Source organism: Neoarius graeffei, chromosome 24 (genome assembly GCF_027579695.1).
Source record: "Neoarius graeffei isolate fNeoGra1 chromosome 24, fNeoGra1.pri, whole genome shotgun sequence".
NCBI lineage: Eukaryota > Metazoa > Chordata > Actinopteri > Siluriformes > Ariidae > Neoarius > Neoarius graeffei.
This window is the reverse complement of record NC_083592.1, coordinates 58,202,278-58,227,506: the sequence shown is the minus strand read 5'-3', so window position 1 is coordinate 58,227,506 and position 25,229 is coordinate 58,202,278. Positions and strand designations below refer to the sequence as shown.

The window sequence follows — 25,229 nt, the reverse complement described above, 5'->3', positions numbered from 1 at the left end:
CAGTCTGAGATTCACTGAGAATCACACAGCACTGAGTCAGTCTGAGATTCACTGAGAGTCACACAGCACTGAGTCAGTCTGAGATTCACTGAGTCAGTCTGAGATTCACTAAGTCAGTCTGAGATTCACTGAGAGTCACACAACACTGAGTCAGTCTGAGATTCACTGAGAATCACACAGCACTGAGTCAGTCTGAGATTCACTGAGTCAATCTGAGATTCGCTGAGAGTCACACAGCACTGAGTCAGTCTGAGATTCACTGAGTCAGTCTGAGATTCACTGAGAATCACACAGCACTGAGTCAGTCTGAGATTCACTGAGAGTCACACAGCACTGAGTCAGTCTGAGATTCACTGAGTCAGTCTGAGATTCACTAAGTCAGTCTGAGATTCACTGAGAGTCACACAGCACTGAGTCAGTCTGAGATTCACTGAGTCACACAGCACTGAGTCAGTCTGAGATTCACTGAGTCACACAGCACTGAGTCAGTCTGAGAGTCAATGAGTCACAACATAACGAGTCAGTTATAATAATAATTATTATTATTATAATACAAACCTTAAACATGTTAATGATGAAGTGCTTAAACAACACATATTTACCAGAACCTGTCTGTCTGTCTGTCAGCCTCTAAGGAGGTGTGGCCTCTGTTTCTCTTTCTAGGACACTGTTTTGAAACTTAAGCAGAAGGATCACAGTTAAATGGTCGAGCGAGCATCATGTTGAATTCACTCTCTCTCTGATAAACTAAACCTCTTATTTTATACATGATATTGTGGGTAAAATACTGAGACAGCTCAACTAATTGCGAATGTCTGTGTGTGTTGGTCACAGACGCCCTGTTTCCCTTCCTCAGGAAACAAATCCATCACAGTTGTGGTTGGTCAAGGGCAAAACACACACACACACACACACGCACGCACGCACGCACACACACACACACACACACACACACACACACACACACACACAGTCTCTGCTTTACCTATAAACTCATATAATACTCAGTGATCTCGCTTCCTTCTCACGAGTCCCTGAAGTGTGCGTCATCTGACTTTTTCCTAAACCAATCAAGAGTCTTCTCTCATGCATATCGCACGGACGTGGAGGAAAAGTTTAAAATCACCGGTTTAATTTAAAAAAAAGATTTATAAAAAGTGCAGAAAAACAATAAGGCCATATGGAAGAAATAAGGCTGGGAGTGTAGTGTACATATCTTAAGCTCATATGAGACCGAGTTTGTACAGTCCAGCTCAAAATCTCATCAAACCCTCAGCAGGGGCCCGCCAGGGGGTCAAAAGTCGCTCGGATCGCTTTCGGCCGAGCAGGACGCTGACAAAAGACACATCGCCACCTGAGGAAACACTCCAGCGCTTAGGAAAACAATAACATTACGTATTGGGTTGTGTTTTTTCCCCCTGAGCCGTATGTATCGCTGTGCCGGGTGTGTTTAGGTTCTTTAGTTATGGTTCTCTCTGGCCTTTGAGGGATCTGTGAATAGATGTGCGGTTTATTCCAGTGCCCTGGATGACTCCGTGAGGGCGGCGCACCACGCTGGGGATAAAAAGGAAATTCTTTTTGAAAAGTTTAAGGACAAATATTTTGGCAGGGCAGCGTGGGGTCTGATGCTGACTCTGCACTTTCTGTACATACACGGGGAAAAAAACGGAGAAAACCAACATTCCTCAGAGTTAGTGTTACTGTTATGCTGTTCGTAAGAAGAACAGGCTCTCATTAGTGGAACACGCGCACACACACACACACACACACACACACACACACACACACACACACACACACACACACACACACACACACACACACACACACACAGAGTTGTGGTGAAGCATTTCCACCAGATTATTGTCTGAATGAAAGCCAGCCGTCTCTGTATAATGTGTTTATCTGGGAATTGCTCCACAACAGAGGCATGAGGAGAGAAGAGAGGAGATGAGAAGAGATAAGAAGAGAAGAGAAAAGAGGAGAGGAGGTGAGAAGAGAAAAGAGGAGAGGAGGTGAGAAGAGAAGAGAGAAGGGCTCCATCTCATTCTCACTTTTGTGAACTACACATACACCACCTGCTCTCGGGCACTAGACAGTGAGTGAAATATCAGAAGAACAGAATCGTTCCTCTCATATTGAAGATAGAGGGATAGACAGATAGCTGCAGACAAACAGACAGACTTACAGAATATCAGACAGACAAATGAACAGATACAGAGACGTGTGAATAGATGCAGAGATGAAGACAGACAGATAGACACAGATAAGCAGAGAGATAGACAGTCAGAAAGACTCACAGTAAGACAGACAGACATAAAAACAAACAAAGACCAACAGGTAGACAGACAGACAGACAGACGGATGGATGGACAGATAGATAGAGAGACAGACACAGGAAGAAAGATATGCAAGGATAGATCAATGACGGACTCAAAAAGCAGGCAGACAGGCTTACAGACACATGAAGACAGACAGACATAGAGACACTGAGACGTTCCTCAGCCTACCTGCTGGTCCTGGTGTCCCACGAGAGCCTGGAGCACCTGAAGGTCCCCTCACTCCAGCCTCCCCCTTCGGCCCAGGCAAACCCTGAGAACCCGGTTTCCCTGCAGAACCACACAGCAGAACCTTAACACAGCACAATACACACAATACCCCTAAAGAAGACCTTCCACTGACAACTGTACTTATGATAATGGATCTAAAAAGAACCTTCATCGACACACTTCTGGATAGTTATATCGGCCCATTGGTTTAAAGAACCTAGTTCCATTTAGAAAGAAGAACCTTATGACATAGAATTATAAGGTTCCATGTAGAACCTTATGACATAGAATTATAGAAAGAACCCGATAACCTTTCAGAGGGTTCTTCGAATAAATATGGTCCTAGAACCAGCTGCTCCAAAACACTTTAGGAACTCCAATGAATTCTCAATTCAAGTGAATTCTAGCTCTCTTGTAGAACTTTGTAGAACCCTAGGCTGAGAAGTTCTTCAAATATTAACCATCCAAGAACCTTTGAGGAATTCTGTAGATTATCAGCATGAGCTGAATTAACCTCAGTGTGGATTCAGCGGCGTGGAGAACCTACCGTCTTTGCCTGGTATCCCATCCCTGCCTTGTTCACCTTGTGGACCTGGGGAACACACACACGGAACATAGAGTGAGGAACCGGGCACTCGCACGGACGCTCGCACAGACACTGAGGGCCGATTGTAAATTTATAACACAACAATCAAAGGAGGTATTTCTGAAATTTCTGTTCAGAGGAATTTCACTGACAGGTGGTGCGGCACAAACGTCTTACGAGTTGCAACTGTTTACATTAACAGCAGTGTGACTTCTCAAGTTATGCATTTCATCACCGAACTCTACAGCGCTGTTCTGGATTCTCAGGGTTCTCCGAGTAAGCTTGATGAGGTCATCAATAATAGACCGGTGCTTAGCCAGACCCTGACACACACACACACACACACACACTAGAATGGCATGCATTCCTCAGACCACACCCATAACCCAAATCACAACACTGCCCTCATTTCCAGCTCTGGCGCTAAACTGAGAAACTATTTCATCTCATTTTTTCTAAAACATCTAATCTATGATTTTTTATCAACATATCCTGGATCTAACGGTGTGTTTTACTGAACCTGCTAGAAGGAAAAATAAAGTGAACCATGGTGCATGATCATTATAATAACACCTGGAGCAGGTACAGAGTCTCACTTTACATTTCACCACAGTGCTGCTGAATCCTGGACTCTGATTGGTCAGAAGGTGTTGATTAGTTTGCTATAATAGCAGCTCCCACAGCAGCACAGGTTTATATATAATTAACACACTCGTTTCTATAGTAACAGCTCATTCACAGGGACGTGTACAGCAGACGCTCCGCTGATAAGATAATAGACATTAAAAAGTCATTGATGTGGTGGCTTTCTGTAAGAAAATGCTGCTTTTGAACAAATAAAAACTTGTAATCGTTGTTGAGTTGCAGTGTAAGAGGAGCAGGCACGTGCACACATAGGGCTTTAGGGGTGCTTGAGCCCCTGCCCTTTTTGCCTTAAATTAAATGTTGCCCTTTTAAAATAATAATAATAATAATAATAATAATAATAATAATAATAATAATAAAAATATTAATACAGTCCTGTTAGAAGTTTAAAACAACGGCGGTACAAAAACTCCATGGCAATCTACCAATGTTCTTGTAATACGGGGTCGTTGTGGGCATTGAGCCGCAGCTTCTCTGTCCATTGCTGCTCTGCTCGAGTGCGGCCAGAGAGAGGGGGCACGCAGACTGAGAGAGGGGGCGCGCGGACAGAGAGAGGGGGCGCACAGACTGAGAGAGGGGGCGCACGGACTGAGAGAGGGGGCACGCGGACTGAGAGAGGGGGCGCGCGGACAGAGAGAGGGGGCGCGCGGACAGAGAGAGGGGGCGCGCGGACAGAGAGAGGGGGCGCGCGGACAGAGAGAGGGGCACGCGGACTGAGAGAGGGGGCGCGCGGACAGAGAGAGGGGGCGCGCGGACTGAGAGAGGGGGCGCACGGACTGAGAGAGGGGGCGCGCGGACTGAGAGAGGGGACGCGCGGCCAGAGAGAGGGGGCGCGCGGCCAGAGAGAGGGGGCGCGTGGACAGAGAGAGGGGGCGCGCGGACTGAGAGAGGGGGCGCGTGGCCAGAGAGAGGGGGCGCGCAGACAGAGAGAGGGGGCGCGCGGACAGAGAGAGGGGGCGCGCGGACAGAGAGAGGGGGCGCGCGGACAGAGAGAGGGGGTGTGCGGACAGAGAGAGGGGCACGTGGACTGAGAGAGGGGGCGCGCAGACAGAGAGAGGGGGCGCGCGGACAGAGAGAGGGGGCGCGCGGACAGAGAGAGGGGGCGCGCGGACAGAGAGAGGGGGCGCGCGGACAGAGAGAGGGGGCGCGCGGACAGAGAGAGGGGGCGCGCGGACAGAGAGAGGGGGCGCGCGGACAGAGAGAGGGGGCGCGCAGACAGAGAGAGGGGGCGCGCGGACAGAGAGAGGGGGCGCGCAGACAGAGAGAGGGGGCGCGCGGACAGAGAGAGGGGGCGCGCGGACAGAGAGAGGGGGCATGCGGACAGAGAGAGGGGGCGCGCGGACTGAGAGAGGGGGCGCGCGGACGGGAGTGAGAGGGAAGAAGCCGCTGCGCTGCCCCAATGATAACAGAGGAGACGCAACAGTGAGGCAGCTCGAACATGTGAGTTATGGTCGAACAGTTCGCCCTTTCAAACTGTATGTACATGACATTTGGGCGTTTGTAGGGCTACTGACATTTGTGCGAGTAATTTAACACTACGTTCAGACTGCAACCTGAAATGATCCGATTTGTTGTGAAATCCGATTTTTTTGTTAGGCCGTTCACATTACCAATTATATGAGACTTGTATGCGATCTCCAATATGAACGGAAAACGACCCAAAAGTGTCCCGCATGCGCAAATTGACACGTAATAAGCACATCTACGTAATACATAAACAAAAAAAAAAGCGCACTCTTCAAGTTTGCAAGTAAAGCATGGAGATGAGGCGAGACCTGGCGATGTGGTTTTTGTGGCGGCGGCGGAACTCACACAATAATCTGATTAATGTGGGCAGCAGACTAATGAGACCGAAGGTGTCAAATTACTGAAAATTTCCAGAACAATCTTATAATCTTGTAATACAGGATGGTTTAAGTTATAAATCAGTTATAGAAACTGTTTTATTTAATCAGGCTAACAGATCAACATCCAGGTCCCTACCAAATCCACCATTAGCTTGATCAATTCTATAAAAGTCTATTTAAATTCTGAAAACTGTACAAATGTTGTTGTTTTCCACCAAAGAGGCGGGATTAGCCAACGCAGAATAGTGACGTTTGTCTCTTGTCGATGACGTCCGGTCAGACTGTCCGGTCAGACTGCAGTCGCATGTGAAAATAACAGATATGCATCGGAATTAGGACCACATATCCAAGCGGCCTGGGTCGCATGTGAAAAAAATCGGATCTGTGTCGTTCAGATTGTCAATAACAAATCGGATACAGGTCGCATATGGGCAAAAAAATCAGATATGGGTCGTTTCAGATTGCCGTCTGAACGTAGTGTTAGTCTCTGTAGTTTAATAATCTGCTTGTTAACTGATGTGACCTGTCCTGTTACTGTTCACAATCAATTGCCTCGGCCGTGCTTCGGTGTACATGTCAACCTTTGGTCAATCAAACCTCTATAACCAACCTCCAAAATCCATATTTCCCTTATAAAATCCTTATAAGATGCAAATGAAAATAATTTACCTAAAATTTGAATGATAATTAACAATGATATATCCCAGTTACTTTTTATTCAATATTAATAACAAACCTTCAGAATGAATATAAAGCTCCAATGTTTGACAAAAACACAAAGTGTCACTCTAATGTTCTGAATTGCACTCCATGACAGCTTTTTTAGCGCTCTGCACCAATACCTCACGAGGCTGCACGTCACAGCAAGTGTCTGTGTTGATTTTGCCGGAGCGCCCATTCAGAATCTTTTCAGTCGCTAGTGAAAGTTGCTCAGGTGGAAATACGCATTTCAAACAAAATGTTACTTCCCGGTTGGCGGGATTCTCGCAATGCGGTGTGCGCATGATCAAAAGTGGAACGAAGTCTCGCTACCACAAGATAACGCACGATTTCATAAGACTCTTTACTGGCTGGCTGTGCTGTACAGTACGTTTGTAAATGTTATGCGCTCTTTTATCATCGTGGGAATTGATTATAGCTCTAAACAAATATTGAATTTTTTTTTAAAGAATCCGTATAACTTTATTTGTATGCCCGTATACTACGTTTATTGAATCAAATCCGTATAAAATACGGACATTCCGTATAGGTTGACATGTATGCTTCGGTGTACATGCAAGTATCATATATCGTCGGGAAGCTTACGTTCTCCTCTTGTATATATAACTAGTCGTCGACCTCTTCCACAACGTGCTCAAATCAAGTGTGGGTTATGTTTCAGAAAAAAACAATGTTATGTGTCAGTTTCTATTTTTGCTGGACGTCAGAGTACGGCGCATCGAGCAGCACAGCGAAGTTTGCATGGTACAGGAAATCAAGTATAAAATACAAAATAAAATGCCGCTGACTGATTTTTATCATTTTGTCCATTAGGCTATTTACTTATTTGTTCAAAGTTCAGGTTTCACTGTTCAATGTTAAATATTTAACAATAAAAAAGCCTAATAATGCACCAGTGTTTTATTGCTTTGCATGTCTTCCAAGCCTAAGATAATGTGAGTGACAATTTTGCTGACACAAAAGAAATGGCAATTGCATATCACTTTCACCAACACAGGACACATAGCTAAGTACTTACCTTCCTTATTAGTACGTTGATTTTAATTCTACATTTCCATATTTTGGAAAGGACCGGGAAAAAAAATCATGCACTTGCTGCCCTTTTTCTGACTTTGAGCCCCTGCCCCTCTATAATCCTGTGCACGTCCCTGAAGAGGAGTAAGGGGAATAAAACACTTTGGGACGTGCTGTTAGGATGTTCCCTATTAAATTAGTTGTAACACAGTAGTTTATTCCTTAAATAAAAGATCACTGTGTGGGATGCAAATATGTGGAGTGAAAGGAAAAAAAACCAAACACCTTGTGTAGAAGTGTAAAACTTACTACATGATAAACTGCAAGAGCCAATCATATTTCAGTATACAAATACAGGACAATCAACACCAGTGTCCCAGGAGGAATGTGTAGGAAGATGTCGGTACGGACAGATTTCTTTTGTACTTTTTTTTTTAACATCAAACAACTGACTACTGAAAAGTCCAGTGTGCTGCTCGAGTCTGCGTCACGTCCTGTTTAATATCTCACGGCTGTAATGCGTCATGTGTGAAGTTCTGTGGTTCGGTTTCAGGGTAAAGTTGTCCTTGTTGTCCAAACACATAAATCGGAGTTCTGATGAAAAGCAAGTGTTGAATAAAGGATTATTCTTCTTCGCTTCGTATCAAAACGCATCGCTCAAACCGTCCAGCACCTGTCGAGTCTCTGGACATCGATTTGCTCCTGATGCTTTCCAGATTTAAGTTCTGTTCATGCTGCATCATCGTCACAGAGCTGTTTCATGTTCTTCTGCTTTTGGAAAAGTTCTCCAAGTCTTGCTAAATTGCTTGGAGAGAGAGAGAGTGAGTGAGTGAGTGAGTGAGTGTGTGTGTGTGTGTGTGTGTGTGTGTGTGTGTGTGTGTGGCTAAAGTGAGTAGTGCAGTGTGAATGGTGTTGAAAAGGTGACATGACTTTTTCTTTCTTTTTTTTGAAACTTGAGCAAACACTGAGGTTCTCATGTACTGCAGCATTACAATGACAATCTTTCCAAACACACACACACACACACACACACACACACACACACACAGCTTTAATTCTGCTAATCCTCGCCAAAAAAGAGAAAAGAAAGAAAAACACCATCTGTGAGTTGAGATAAACAGCACTGGGGGGTTGGACACGGACACGGAGAACAGGATTAGCTCTGTGAAGTGATTGGCTAATGAAGGGGAAAATGTAACTGACTGAGGAAAAGACAGAGAGAATGAGAGAGAGAGAGAGAGAGAGAGAGAGAAGCAGAAAGACAGAGAGGCAGAGCACTACAGAGATAGAGATAAAAAAACAGGAAGAGAGAGAAACAGAAAAAGTGACCGAGAGATAGAAACAGAGACAGGCTGAGAGAGGGAGAGAGAGAAACCTTGTGATGGAAAATGACATTGCTGTTGCTAAGATGGCCGCCAAGTGGACAGACCTGCCCTTAGAACTTTGAGAGCTTCACCATCACCTTCTGATCCACAGTATAAGCTACGATGTGAAGAGAGCAACTTGTACCTGCAGGACCCTGTGCTCCTGGAGCTCCTCTAGCAGGTGAAGCCCCCATGAGTGAGATGGAAGAGGAAGAGGACTCTGGGTTTCCTCCACCTTTAGATGGGGCGGGGCTGTGGGCAGAAAGGAGCTGCACCTGAAAGAGAAAACAAGTGGCTTGCAGTGTAGACATTACATTACATTACATTTAGCAGATGCTCTTATCCAGATCGACATACAACGAGTGCAAAAGTCAGGTACAGGAAGTGCTGAACTTCTAGACAAGAAAGTTCTCGTGCCAACTGAACAAGTGACAGCATAACACCTTGTGTAATATTCGGCTTAGTCCTGGGTATGACTTTAAACTGCAACTGGTGATGAGTCTTAGGTCTGGGAGGACTTGAGTATTGGGGAAAGTGGAGTTACCCCTTAATCACCATTGCTCCCAGGTCCACTCTGACCCGGAGTGGTAGCACCTGCCTGGGTTCCAGCTATGGGTTAAACAGTACATCACCAGTAAGGTGCTGGCAGCAGGGCGCTTTTCGGTGCAATGTGGCAGATGAACCCAACAGGGTCAATGGCACACCACCAGATGGCATGCGGAAGAGCCACTCAAATGGCCAGCGGTGGCATCACTTGGCAAGTCAGTTGTCACTGCGGGGCAACCCATCAGGTCTGTGGCACTTTTGTGGACCACTTGGCATCAGGTCTAGAAGTCCAGAGAGACAACATGATGGGGGCACGACATTGTTTGTCTTACCTTACTGTGCAAGGTGCTTCATTAGGAGAGGAGAATAGTACTGTATGTGAGAGCTCACAAGGCCAGACATTCCGTGGTGGCTCAGCCGGGCCATTTGTGCTGCTGCTGTGGGTGACTCTGTCGTTCTGGTGCGGGCCTCATGGCCCATCTGCATTCCTGTACATCCTAATGAAGCAGTCATGATCGCTAGTGATGGACAGCCTATGATGACAAATATTCTATTGAAGGACCAATACTCAAACAGCCAAGGAAACAAACCAACCATCCAAAGTATAACTAAATAGAGAACTCAAATGGTTAACCCTAGACTAGACCGTACACAGCCTGGGTTGGTCAGGACCGATGGGCAGTTACACACTGGGCAGGGAAGCAGGGGAGAAGTGCAGCCTGAAGAGGTGAGTCTTCAGTCTGTGCTTGAAGGTAGTCAGGGAGTTGGCAGTTCTGACCTCGATAAGAAGGTCATTCCACCAACAGGGAACCAGGACAGACAGCAGTCTTGAGTGGGCTGGGCAGGAGTGGAGAGGAGGAGGGGCCAGGCAACCAGTAGTAGCGGAGCATAGGGATCTGGCTGGCATGTAGGGGCAGATCAGGCTCTGGAGTTTTCTGGCCCTAACCCCTTAAGAACCTGCTAAGCTCACACCAATGTCTTAAATTTGATGCAAGCTGTGATAGGTAGCCAGTGCAAGTTGGCAAGCAGAGGGGTGACATAGGAAGAACAAGGGAGGTTGTAGATCAGGCGAGCTGCAGCATTCTGAATGAGCTGCAGGGGTCTGATGGCAGAAGCTGGAAGGCCAGCAAGGAGAGTTGCAGTAGTCCAAGCAGGAGAGAATCAGTGCTTGAACCAGGAGCTGAGTAGAGTAGGTGTCAAGAAAAGGGTGGATCTTTTGGATGTTGTAGAGGAGGAATCCACACATCTGGTACAGAGAAACCCAAAGACCACTACACATGGAAACAACTTCTGAGCTGTATTTTAGTCTCATGTCCTACACCTATCTCAGGTATGCCCCCATTTCAACTGACGTACTCACACCTGAATAAGGCAGATTCGTTTTTCACACAGCGATGGTAAGGTTTGTAAAATATCTTTTGGAAAGTCACCCAATTTTGAGAAACACAAGAGACTGTAAGGCTCCACCTTGACCACGCCCACAATCACCTGTTCCTTATTAGTCTCATTACCATGTGTGTGAGCTATGTTTAACTCTTCTTCCTGGTTGGTGAATGGTTAGTGGTTCTAGAACCAAACAGAACCATTCCTATTGGTCAATACATTTACCACTCAGAAAGAGTTCTTTAAAATCCTTCAGAGTTCTTGTTGAAAACCTACAATTCATGGAAACCCATAACAGCTGAAGTCCACTAGTCAACTGGATCTTCAAAACAGCCTTACTGGATTGCTGATTAAGGTTCTACTATTGACTAAATAAGTTCTACTTGCAAGCTTTTGTCAAAGAAGCTTGTCCCTTGAGGGACAAATCAACAAACCCGTTGGTATTGGTGTTTTCTGGAGAATGTTGGTGAAGAAGGTCCTACTTCACCAGACGAGCGCTACTTACAACCTTTCCTTAAAGATGTTGTATGGTTCTTGAGAGAATCTTTAAGGATTTTCCTCAAAAGAGACACCAAGAAACCCTTTAGGATCCCAGATGGAACCTTTCTTTCTAATCTTATTTTTTTTTAAATACAGATATAGAGTTCAAAAGACAAAGAACAAAAATAGAAACGTACCAAATATGCAGTCATTACATTACTTAAAAAAAAAACCTTCATCAGATACTCCAGACCTCTCGGGGGCGCAGGTGGTAACAATATTATGTTTTTCTGTTAGTCTTGGCGAAAATATTATGCCAATTTCTTCTCTGCAAGGTTCTCACACAGTTTTGTCATGATTCCACATTGGAAATATGGTGACATTTTTCTACAGAACATCCATACACTGAGTTCTCCCTCAAACGTGTTCATATTACTGCAATTAAACAAGCTGGAAGTCACACTGTGTTCTGAAAAACCTCTTTCCTTATTCTAAAATGGCTGACTTTAGTTTCCCCGGAAACCTCCATGTTTGTGGAATTACCTGTGATCTGATCTCCCCTATGGATGCTGGCTGTAATCCCCAGATGAGCCAAAAACAAAAACACATTCATCAGACTCAAAGAAAAGAGCATGAATTGGCTGAACATCTCCTGACTGTCAGAGATCCAAAGCAGAGACAAATCCTGATCAAACGCAGGCCCAGTGACCAGAAACCCGCCACAAAAAAAAAATTAATTAATATAAAGAAAGTCAGAAATATGCCATTTTATAAATCACACTTGGAGATGGATACATAGTGAGCATTGTTCCAAATCCACTCCATTAGAGCAGGTCCACCAGGCCCACATCTCCACCCCATTCATCAGAAATATTCCATTCTACTCCAGTTGTTGTTCTCATCGTTGCTGTGAAATCAGTTACTGATGTTACATCTTGTTCTTTCTTCCCTAAATACAGCATGTTCCTTCACTAAAGATTCCTCAAGAACACAGCATGCGTCAGCGCTTAATGCAGAACGCTGGTGATTGAGAACATTTGTGTGCTGGAAGATGGTGGTGATTACTGGTGAATATCTGTGTGTGTTGAAGAAAAGTGTTTGCTGGAGAAACCTGGTGTGTGTTAGGGAATGTTGGTGTTTACTGGAGAACCTCTGTGTTTGCGAGAAAAAGTTGGTGTGTTAGAGAAGGTTGTTGGTGTTTACTGTTGAACGTTGTTGTTGTTTACTGGTGAACATTTGGTGTTTGTTTGTTGCTGTTCTTTGGTAAATATCAGTGTTTATTGGTGAATGTTAGTGTTTAACAAGGAAAGCTGGTGGTTATTGATGTATACTGGTCTTTACTGGTGAACATGGGTCTTTGCTGGAGAAAGCTGGTGTTTCTTGGTGAACATTGGAATTTATTGATGAACACTGGTTTGTAGTGGGGAATGTTGGTGTTTATCAGTAAATGTCCATGTTTACTGGTGAATGTCAGTGTTTATAGGAGAATGTTGGTGGGTTTTGGAGAACATTGGTTTGTGTTAGAGAACGTTGTTGTTCCAGAACGCTGGTGCGTATTGGAGAACAGTGGTGTTTCTTGGAGAAAGTTGGTATGTATTGGAGGACACTGGTGTTTATTGGAGAATATTTGGGGCGGCACGGTGGTGTAGTGGTTAGCACTGTTGCCTCACAGCAAGAAGGTTCTGGGTTTGAGCCCAGAGGCCGACAAGAGCCTTTCTGTGTGGAGTTTGCATGTTCTCCCTGTGTCTATGTGGGTTTCCTCCGGGTGCTCCGGTTTCCCCCACAGTCCAAAGACATGCAGGTTAGGTTAACTGGTGGCTCTAAATTGACTGTAGGTGTGAATGTGAGTGTGAATGGTTGTTTGTCTCTATGTGTCAGCCCTGCGATGACCTGGTGACTTGTCCAAGGTGTACCCCGCCTCTCGCCCATAGTCAGCTGGGATAGACTCCAGCTTGCCTGTGACTGTGCACAGGATAAGTGGCTGCAGATAATGGATGGATGGAGAATATTTGTGTTTAATGGAGAATGGTGGTGTGTATTGGAGAACATTTTATTTTTATTGGAGAATGATGGCATTTATTGGTGAATGTAGGCGTTTCTGGAGAAACATTGGTATTTATTGGTGATTATTGGTATTTACTGTGGCCAGGCCACAATACAAAGACCAGAGTCACTGAGGGGACAGTGGAGAGGGTGAACGAGTTGAATGACTTCTTCAACTGGTTCAACCAGCCCACATCCCCACCCTCCCCCTCACTGCAGCCATCTCTCCTTCTTTCCCCAACACACCTCCCCCCAGTCATCGCAGCAGCCCCCTCCTCAACACAGACTCCTCCATGCATTACTGCAGACCAGGTCAGAGGTCAACTGAGGAAGCTTCACCCCAGGAAAGCAGCAGGCCCGGACAAGGTGTGTCCCCGACAACTGAAGACCTGTGCTGCTGAACTGGGTGAACCACTCCAATGCATCTTCAACCTCAGCCTGCAACTGGGGAGAGTGCCCACCCTCTGGAAGACATCATGCATTGTTCCAGTTCCCAAAAAGAATCGGTCCAGCGAGCTGAACGACTTCCGACTGGTGGCACTCATTTCACATCTGATGAAGATGCTGGAGCGGCTCTTCCTCAGCCTCCTCAGACCCCAGGTGCAACATGCCCAGGACTGTCTGCAGTTTGCGTACCGGGCAGGTGTTGGTGTGGAAGCCGCCATCCTCTACCTGCTACACCGAACCCACTCCAGCCCCTTTTGCTTCAGGACAAACTGAACAGGATGCGAGTGGACCCTTGCCTGGTCACCTGGATCTCCAGCTACCTCACTGACAGGCCGCAGTACGTCAGGCTGAAGGACATCACGTCGGACACTGTGATTAGCAGCACCTGAGCACCCCAGGGCACAGTGCTGGCCCCTCTTCTCTTCACCCTGTACACCACGGACTTCTGCTACAACTCGGAGCTGTGTCACATTCAGAAGTTTGCCGATGGCACAGCCATCGTTGGGTGTATCAGTGACGACAGAGAGGAGGAGTATAGGAGCCTGGTGAGGGACTTTGCTGTGTGGTGCAATAGGAACCATCTGCAGCTCAACATCTTGAAGACCAAGGAGCTGGCCATTGACTTTGGGAGGTCCAGACCAAGGTCATGACCAGTTCTGGTCGAGGGAGTCAAGGTGGAGGCTGTGGATTCCTACAAGTACCTCGGGCTGTGGATGGACAGCAAGCTGGACTGGACTTGCAACACCAATCACTTATACAGGAAGGGACAGAGTAGGCTATACTTCCTTAGGAGGCTGCGGTCCTTTAACATCTGCAGGAAACTCTTGTGGATGTTCTATCAGTCTGTGGTCACCAGTATCCTGTTTTACACCGTGGTGTGCTGGGGGGGGCAGCACATCCAAGAAGAACACATCCAGGCTGGACAAACTGATCAGATGGGCCGGCTCTGTGGTTGGCATGAAGCTGGACTCTCTGGTGACGGTGGCGGAAAAGAGGACTATGGACAAACTATTGAACATCATGGACGATGCCAGTCACCCTCTGCACACCGTCATCAGCAACCAGAGGAGCCTGTTCAGTGACAGAATGCTCCTTCCCAAGTGCAGGACAAACAGACTTAAAAACTCCTTTGTCCCTCACGCCATCAGACTGTACAACTCCTCTCTGGGGGGGAGGAGGGGGAACAGGAGGACAGAGGATGGGAAGGAGCAGTAGCCTAGCCTGACAATAAGCAATACCAGACAATGTGCAATATAAAGTGCAATATCTCTCCTGCTGCCCCCCCTTTTTTCCCCTTCCTCTCTTCCCCATATCTTATTCTTTTTATATTTGTATATGTAAATACTTAATTTAACTACGGTAGTAGTTTGTTTCCTCTATTTTCTATTCTCTGTTTATCTGTAATGATGCTGCTGGAATCTTAATTTCCCTGAGGGAACCCACCCAAAGGGATCAATAAAGTTCTATCTAATCTAATCTAATCTAATCTAATCTAATCTAATCTAATCTAATCTAATCTAATCTAATCTAATCTAATCTAATCTATTGGAAAATGATGATTACTGGTGTGTGACGGAGAGTGTTAGTGTGTGATGGAGAGTGTGGGGTTGTGAATAAGGCTTGTGTTTGATTCAGACATGAATACAAGGAAGAAAACAAGCATTAATCAGTGAATGATAAAATAAAGACACTCTCTTGGTGAGACATGTTACCTTTTCTTCCAGAGAGCTGAGCCGATCGGTGAGGGCCGTGACACGACTGCAGTTCAGACAACCTGAGAGAGAGAAAATCTGAATTAGTCATACAATTTCGGTCTAATGTATATAAATAACTAGCATTAGGCTACTCTGTGAAAGAGTAAGTGCTCCCCCATACGGAGAATCTTCAGCCTGTTAAAGTGTCTCTCAATTCTAAAAGACCGAATTGCCCAGTTAAATGCTCTCCAGAAGCACATCCTCTCTGCACCTCCCCCTGGGTGTGTCCTGATTTACACTTGTAGCTCGTTACCTTGTTAGCAGCAAACACTGATTTCGGTTGTGCGTTTTCCCACACGCTAGTACCTGTTCCCACCATCACTAGGGGGAGTTTATTCGTTTGTCAGAAGGTGGAGTTTGTGTGACTTTGGAGGAGTGGTTTAGCAACTTGGAGCTGTTCAGCGCCGTAACGTTGCTCCCTTGGACTGATAGAGAAGCTGATTCTGTCTTTATACACTGTCTCCATCAGGAGCCAGTAAAAGTCTATTGTTTCCTATATTTAGCAAGCATGCTAACCTACTACCAAGTTTGTTTATTCTGGGTACGGGTGTGGCATATTTGGATCGCTGTTGGCTGTTGAGTAAATCAGTGAAACATTTCAACACAGCTGTTTCAGAAGGAATGAAATGCATGGAATCAAATCACAGCTAAGAAGCCGTTTCATGGGAACAGAACTGAGCGAGCGAGCGAGCGAGTGAGTGAGTGAGGGTTTGATTGTATAACAGATGAAGGAGATAAGAAATATCACTGCTTCGTACTGGAGAGCTGCTCTGTGGGTTTGGGTAATGTAGGCTTGCGGAATGTTGCCTGTTTTCTCACGGCCTCTTGAGCCACCAGATTTCTGCTTGGAGAACCTGCACACACACACACACACACAGAGGAAAAAGAACACAATTAAGTTCAATTCAATTATGTTAATTTTTGCCAAGTTTGTTTCGGTTCAATTCGATTAATACAAATGTGACACAAATTGAAAACAGAGATTTCTGCAGGTCAGCATGTTCAGGAACAAAACAACAACACGATGGTGCGATGAGTCAATTTTCAGGACGAGACTTTCTCACAAAGCCATGCCAGTTTGAGCGAGACAAAGCCCTGAAAGATCATTTTACTTGGAGTGAAGCCCAGTATAATGAACAGAGCAAGATGAAAAATCAAAACTGATTCCTCCAGCATTTGCTCCCTTTCCCACTCGTTGTTTCTAAGTAAATATTTACCAACATGCACGTTCAAAGCTAAAAAGAATAATGTCATAATTTCTGGCATGAGAAACGAGGTGGTGGATGAAGTTTGGGCCACTCCTGCTCTGAAAATCGCCAAGAAAGCTGCTTCATGCCACAAACGACAGTCCCCTGGGATGGAGTTTCTCAAATGCATCGTCGTGGAGGTTCCCTCATGCCCTGGTGGTTTCATTTGCTCTAGAAACTTAATAAAAAAAAAATGCCTGTTAAAGGAATACTCCATTTTTAAACCCCTGTCAATTCTGTAGTGTGTGTGTGATTGGCGCAGAGTGAAGTCATAGAGTTTCGACATGTTGCTCTGAATCAAGAAAACAACCGCAAATGCGTGTACTTCAAATTTACTCATAATGGAAGCCAAGGGGGGACAGCACGGTGACGTAGTGGTTAGCGCTGTCGCCTCACAGCAAGAAGGTCCGGGTTCGAGCCCCGTGGCCGGCGAGGGCCTTTCTGTGCGGAGTTTGCATGTTGTCCGCGTGGGTTTCCTCCGGGTGCTCCGGTTTCCCCCATAGTCCAAAGACATGCAGGTTAGGTTAACTGGTGACTCTAAATTGACTGTAGGTGTGAATGTGAGTGTGAATGGTTGTCTGTGTCTATTGCCCCTTTTCCACCAAAGCAGTTCCAGGGCTGGTTCGGGGCCAGTGCTTAGTTTGGAACCGGGTTTTCTGTTTCCACTGACAAAGAACTGGCTCTGGGGCCAGAAAAACCGGTTCCAGGCTAGCACCAACTCTCTGCTGGGCCAGAGGAAAGAACCGCTTACGTCAGCGGGGGGGCGGAGTTGTTAAGACCAACAACAATAACAAGACTGCGGAAGATCGCCATTTTTAAGTGATGAGAAGCAGCAGCTGTACAAACGCGAAGTCATCCAGTATTATTATTATTGTTGTTGCTGCTGCTTCTTCCGTGTTGTTTTTGCTTCGATATTCATGCCAAGGTTTATGCAAACGTAGCGACGTAACTGACGTACATAGCGACGTAATGACATATACAGCAACGTAACTGATGTATACAACGACATAATGACGTGGCTTCCCTTAGCACCGCGAGCTATGGAAAAGCAAACTGGTTCTCAGCTGGCTCGCAAGTTGAACGAGTTGTGAACCAGCACCAGCACTGGCTCCGAACCAGCCCTGGAACTGATTTGGTGGAAAAGGGGTATATGTGTCAGCTCTGTGATGACCTGGCGACTTGTCCAGGGTGAACCCCGCCTCTCACCAGTAGTCAGCTGGGATAGGCTCCAGCTCGCCCGCGACCCTGTACAGGATAAATGGCTACAGATAATGGATGGATGGAAGTCAAAGATGTAGTAGTCAATAATTCACATAGATGACACATTATACCATAGTGCAATATACTGGCTGCTTTGCACCTGATTCACCTTATCCATGATTTGCTACAGTATTTACACACAGTTTGGTCCATTTATCAGCTTTGGGACCAAAAGGTCGCCAGTTTGATTCTGTGGATCAGCAGGAATGGCTGAAGTGCCCTTGAGCAAGGCATCTAACCCCCAACTGCTCCCCAGGCTGCTCTGGGTGTGTTATATGTTGCTATGGATAACAGCATCTACGAAATACCTGTAATGTAATGTCCAGTGTTCATTTACTGCCATGTCACATCATGTGCCTTTGTGAATGCTTTAGCCTCGTAGTTTACCATGTTCTCGTGTCCTAGTTCAGTATGTCTCATGTTTCGTGTTTCATGTTGTCTTTTTGAGCAGAAATAAAATCAGTGTTTGTGTCCATCGTGTCCACGCCTCCTTCTGTGACATGCTGTTAGGAAACCCCGACCTCAGAGGTGTGAACTCCACGCAGGTCAAGTTAATAATCTGAAAGCAGAGTTTTCACTCGGTGCACTGTATAATTGTATATGGATGTACTGATAATAAAGCTCTCTTGGATCTTGAGTGCAGAAAATCCACTTCAGCATCTGTGTAACTCGACTCTGAATACCAGGAACTTTCTCTGGATAACTTCTGGCTTTGAGTCTCCAACTCTGAAAGAATTTTGAACTAATTCCAACTAATTTCTTTACACTTTTTGTATACAGACACCATCAAAGTCACACAGGTTTGGCGGTGATTTTAACACAAGCATTAGCACTTTTTTTTCTCAAAATGTAGCCTCATCTCTAAAGAGTTCAGAGACACTTTCAGACATGCACTGCAACCCTGAACTTCTCTAACATTACCCAGAGGAGCTGTATGGCAGGCTGGGCAGCACGGTGGTGTAGTGGTTAGCACTGTCACCTCACAGCAAAAAGGAAAGGCCTGGGTTCTGGGTTCGAGCCCAGTGGCCAATGGGGGGCTTTCTGTGTGGAGTTTGCATGTTCTCCCCGTGTCCTCTGGGTGCTCCGGTTTCCCCTACAGTTCAAAGACTTGTGGTTAGGTTTACATGGGGTGGCCATGGCCTGAGGTTGGGCTGAAGAGCCCTTGAGCAAGGCACCAAACCCCCAACTGCTCCCTGGGTGCTGTAGCATAGCTGCCCACTGCTCTGGGTATGTGTGTGCGCGCATGTGTGTGTTCACTGCTTCAGATGGGTTAAATGCAGAAAGGAATTTCACTGTGTGCTTAAGTCTTAAGCGTACGTGTGACAAATAAAGGCTTCTTGGCTTCTGTATGTGAGAATGCATATATATGAATCAATTGGACCAGACATTAAACGGACTTGACCCCAGCAGATCCTGAGTAAAGTCTGATTGAGTTTGTGTGTGAATAAAGCGGCCCACTGTCCGGGGGATTCACAGTGAGCCAGTAGGCGTGTTTGTTGATGAAGTTTCCATCATGTGACTGGTGCAAAACAGGAAGAATTTTACACAAAGACGAGAAAGAAAATGTCAAACTGGAGAGACGATGAGATTCGGGAACTTCTGTGGGAGGACTGACGCCGGAATCATCAGACAAATTCAAGGAACAGAAAAAAAAGACTCGGTTGTTTATGACAAACAAAATATTGCAATTTCCACAGTGGGCTTCTTCTGTGCCATTTCCTCCCTCCTGCTCGCTCTACCCGGGCGCCACCCTCCTCCTAAACCAAACGGAGCAATTCCAGGAGGTGAGAATACATCTGACACTGACAATCTCCTGTTCTGTGCTCTGTGCGTGAAAGCCAATTTCCCGACAATTATTCGGACTGGATTCTCCAGAGCTCATATGAGAAAACGGGTTACGACGTCATGTTTCGCATGAACATGTAATAATGACGTCCAACAGCTGCCCTTAGATTTCCAATATAAGTGAATCTTCAGATTTTTTTTTTTTATTTGGTGCAGAAAAATGTCAATCTACTTTCAGGGATTCAAGTGTACACTACAGACGGATAAACTGAGATTAGATAAAAAAAACCCCAGTTTTAATGAGTTTTCCTTTAATGAGGTAATCTTGGGAAACACTTGGTAAAACATCTGGATACTTCATGCCCCAACCAACCAGGAAAAGCTCCATCATCCAGCTGTTTAGATAAAAATCTACCGTGTTTGGTTTTCTGCACCAGTGTTTTGTCCTCCAGACAGGGAGCTTGAAGGTGAGGGGGAGCTGAGAAAGAGGAGGAGGGTTCCCCATGAAAAGAAAAAAAACCCAAACAATGGTTTCCTTGTATTGTTGGTGGGGTGAGGTGGTGTTTAAATCTCTTCCATCCCTCCCTCCCTCTCTCTCTCTCTCTCTCTCGACTGGGTTCCACATGCGCTCACGTGTGGGGCGTTAGCATGTTAGCACCACTGAGACGAGCTAGCTCGCAGTACTGCTCCAGTCATTAGTGTGAGGCCCGGGTCAGGACCTCATCACCGGCTAGACCGAAGAGAACCAATCACACATGGCCAAATGGTCACTATGGCAACACTGTGTCCAATCACATGGCACCTTCCTTGTTTTTTCAAGGCCTGGAAAAGAAATAAGTGCGGCTGCTGCAGTAACGAGGCAGAACACGAAGGCACGGCTGGGAGAGAAATAAAAAAGGCTGAAGGAGTGGAAAGAAATTAGCAAGACGCTTCCTAACACCTGTTATTTCACAAACGCTCAGATTCAGTATCAGAGGCCTTCGCGTCACTCTGCCTATCATTTTATAAGACTGAAATATAAATCAGGACTTTTTTAAGGAAAAAAAAACCCCTGATGTTTTGAACGAGGTCACATGGTTGACTTTTGTACACACCTACAGCACGTGGGATCAAACCTACAACCCTGTGGTCACAAATATCACATCTGCTCTCAAAATGAGCAGATGTGATATTTTACGGTGTTCTTTTTGGACCACTGTGATTTGATTATTGTGATTATGATTACGATCACGGGGCGGCATGGTGGTGTAGTGGTTAGCGCTGTCGCCTCACAGCAAGAAGGTCCTGGGTTCGAGCCCCGTGGCTGGCGAGGGCCTTTCTGTGTGGAGTTTGCATGTTCTCCCCGTGTCCGCGTGGGTTTCCTCCGGGTGCTCCGGTTTCCCCCACAGTCCAAAGACATGCAGGTTAGGTTAACTGGTGACTCTAAATTGAGCGTAGGTGTGAATGTGAGTGTGAATGGTTGTCTGTGTCTATGTGTCAGCCCTGTGATGACCTGGCGACTTGTCCAGGGTGAACCCCGCCTTTCGCCCGTAGTCAGCTGGGATAGGCTCCAGCTCGCCTGCGACCCTGTAAAAGGATAAAGCGGCTAGAGATAATGAGATGAGATGAGATGAGATGAGATGAGATTACGATCACAAGTCCCATAATCATCTGGATCTTCAGGGAACCCTAGCAGATGCACGTCTGAACAGATCTCAATGTTTGACGGTTCTCAGCCTGGACTTGTGTTTAGGCGATTCTCAGATCATTCCTTCTTCTTCTCGTTCCTTCCACCGTGCCATGGAGAACGGTCTTCACCAACCCTGATGATCTTCTTGATCCTTCTTGCCAGGAGATCTTCATATGGGCCTGTGTGTTCTAGTCTCATCTTTCACACTGCCTAATTGGTCACATGGTCTTTGTAGCTGATGCCCAGGATCTTTCAGAAGCATTGTGTTTCCATGGTCTGAATTTTCTACTCCAGCTCGTCTGTGAGTGTCGATGTTCCATATGCAGAAGGTGGAGGAAGATTGAGATGATCGTTGCATGCATGAGCCTGAGCTTCGATCGGAGACTGATGTTCTTGTCCTGGACAGATTTCTGCTTTGGTTCTTGGTGCTTACTTGTTCTGAGATACTTTGGGGTTTCATTTGGTCATCAGTTTGGTTCTCTCTGGGCTGACTTCCATTCCATATTTGGAAGACGTCCTGTCCGAGTGTTTCACCAGGTCCTTCAGGTCTTGTTCTTCTCCTGCCAGCCTGTCGATTCAGTCCACAGAACGGAGATTGATGTTGTTGCAGATCCTCTGATGCTGACTGTTCCTGTGTGGTGTTGTGTGTCAGAGACAGAAAACAGCCCTGAGGCGTCCCGTCTGTGGTTCGACTGTGTGATTTTTATTATATACAAACACGTAAACCATTGTGAGAACATTTGTGTATTCTTGGCTTATACACAAGTAAACTCGTATAAAATGTGTTCATTCGATAAAAATACAACTTGCTGACATTTTTACAGCAGGACGTAGCATGCACTGGTTTTCATTCCTTTCAGCATTTATTAAAAAAAATTATGAGTGGGTCGGATCTCCTCACTCTTACCACACGCACACTATGTCACTAAAACTGTGTGTATAAAACGTTTAAAATTGTAACTAGGCTCAGTTTTGAAAAGTTGTTTAATCGGATATTCTAAATCTACAGTTAATTATCTTTAAATTAAAGGCTGATTTGTTTGTGTTGGTTCAGCTGATCCAGAGACACGAATGAAAATGAGGAAGGTATTGTCATCTGAACAGGAAATCATTTTTAGAAGAAAGTCAGGTGTAAACTTTGTGATGTATCGATTGAATTTAAAGCTAGTCGAGTTCATAAAATCGGTGAAATTTAGTTCCGTCTGAAATGTGGTGATTGTGATATCTGTTTATTTCTGTAATATCTCACAAAATATCAGGCCATTCTGTGGCTGGGAAGTTATTTAATTTGAGGGGATTAAAGCAAATAATGTGCATGAAATTGCTCGCTTGGCGCAGTCAAGCAGACAGAGGAAGTCCGTGTGCGCATGCGCAGGTTTACCTTCTTCTTCTTCTTTTGGGTTTTACGGCAGCTGGCATCCACAGTGTTGCATTACTGCCATCTACAGGTTTCCCTTTGAGCGTGCACTGACAGTTCCATCATTCTGTCACTAAACGAACAGCTGATCACACCGAGGTGCTCGCTGAGCGCCCATATTTATTAGTTTGGTCCTGCGTTTCCTTTCCTTCGTATAGAACATAACGTCTTTTCTTCTCGCTTTCTTTCTGTTACCGTAGTTGGTCTTTCACGTTTCATTCGCACACTCACGTCCTCCATTTTTCTCTCCTGTTTCAAATTTGTATCCCAAAATGCCTTGCGTGAACAGGGAAAGCCCACCACGTGATGCATGATGTAGTATCTTGAATTGGGTCATGGTGAAGCAGGAAAAAATAGCGGAGAATTTAGGGCCATGTGGAGATAAATTAATTAATTGTCCTATTTAAAAAAACTAATAAAATTGGAAGTCTGTTATTTGAATTCAGTAGCTTTCCGTCACTAAACAAAAATAATTGGGTGTCGGGAAAATCCTTTTTATGACCTACACTTGAAGAATGTGAAAGGCAGTACAGCTTTAATGCGTAGCTCATGTTTATTTTTCCAACACTCCTATTTACAGGTTGTTTACAGAATAATATTTTGGTGACTGATGCATTACAGATTAAGGAACGTATGTCAAAATATTATTTCAAATCTCTCAGAATGAAGTTTTGCGACACTGGACTCTTTATGTAGTGAGACACCCTAAATATAGAGATGAAGCACTCTCGTAGTTCTTGATTATATAATTCATGCTGTCGTGGAGTTATCAATATCCCATGTGTCCAAAATGGTAACGTTAACATCTAGCAGTGGAGACACAACATCAAGGTTTTTATATGCATATATGTGACTATATACAATTTCATACAGGTTCAGATTAGCACTAGTTGTGGTCGTTACTGCTGACACCTGCTCCATGAGGACCTGCTTCTCCAAATTAAATAAATAAGTCTCCAGTCTGTTTAGCTGGAAACTCTGCCACCTCTTTCTTCGGCACTGCAGGTTGCAGATGTGTGAGGCTGATGTTATTCCAGAGATGTGTTAATGGTTATCAAGTGAACATAACATGTTAATCATTACAATCCAGAGTTATCACGCTATCAATCACCTCATACGCAAATGCAGACGATTTCTGTTTTGGTAACGGCACAGGATCGTCATAAGAGAAGGGGATCAGTGCTCTCTCTCTCTCTCTGTCTCTCTCTTTATTTATATCTACACACTCACCAGCCACTTTAATAGGAACTTGTTGGTTCTCAGATCGCTGTTCTTGGCTGCAGGAGTGGAACCCAATGTGTTCTTCTGTTTGCTGTTTCATGCTGAGATGCTTTTCTGCTCACCACGGTTGTCAAGAGTGATTATATGAGTTACTATATCCTTCCTGGCCAAAAAGCTCCAACCAATCTGTCCATTTCCCTCTGACCCTCTCTTATCAACAAGGCGTTTGTTTCCACCCACAGAACTTAGATAAAAAGATAAAACTTTATTGATCCCTTTGGGAGGGTTCCCTCAGGGAAATTAAGAACTGTCGCTCACTCACTCAGTGTTTTTTGTTTTCCGCACCATTCTGTGTAAACTCTAGAGACTGTTGTGTGTGAAAACCCCAGGAGATCAGCAGCTTCTGAAATACTCAAACCAGTCCATCTGGATCAAACCAACACCCATACCACAGTGAGAGAAAGTCACACTGTGAGATCACAGTTTTCCCCATTCTGATGTTTGAACATTGTGAACATTAACTGAAGCTCTTCATTTGTATCTGTGGGATTTGATGCATCGAGCTGCTGGCGAGGGATCAGCTGATTACAGAACTGCAGGAAACTGACAGCAGGTGGAGGGTGTTCCTAATAAAGTGGCCGGTGAGTGTGTCTATTCTATAATTTAACTCTGCTTGGTTAAATAAAGTCCGGCCCCTCAATGAATCGTCAAGAAGAAAAATAATGTAGAAATATTTCTACATTAACATTGTAAAACTAACGAGACAAACACACCGTCACACACTGATCACGTCTCGGCTGATTATAACGTGTGATGTATTTGGCAAGTGGAAAGGTGTGTGTGTGTGTGTGTGTGTGTGTGTGTGTGTGTGTGTGTGTGTGTGTGTGTGTGTGTGTGTTATTTTTTGGTGATAAAAGTGTGTAAATGTGATGTGGGGTTCTGAGACACTGACCCACTGTGTGTACTACAGCGTCACTCTGTTTCTGAACATTATCATCATCATAATCAGAAGTGTGACTAATTTTACATTTCACAGTCATACTCCGTGTATGTGTGTGTGTGTGTGTGTGTGTGTGTGTGTGTGTATGAGTGAGTGAGAGAGAGAGAGAGAGAGAGAGAGAGATGTGTATATGTAAGCAATTGTGTAATAACCATTTCATGTCAAAATCACATATGAAAACTGACAGTTCGCATTATTAAGGCACATTATCACACACACACACACACACACACACACACACACACACACACA

The 25,229-nt window shown here is 45.1% G+C and overlaps 1 protein-coding gene across 1 annotated transcript in view; it reads right to left on the bottom strand.

Annotated features, from left to right (window-relative positions):
- emid1 (EMI domain containing 1) overlaps positions 1–25,229 on the bottom strand; it is a 140,501-nt gene that overhangs the window by 42,215 nt on the left and 73,057 nt on the right. The window contains 5 exon segments of the mRNA XM_060907536.1: positions 2,511–2,609; positions 3,097–3,141; positions 8,871–9,000; positions 15,337–15,398; positions 16,137–16,232. Coding sequence (XP_060763519.1) covers positions 2,511–2,609; positions 3,097–3,141; positions 8,871–9,000; positions 15,337–15,398; positions 16,137–16,232 — 432 coding nt within the window.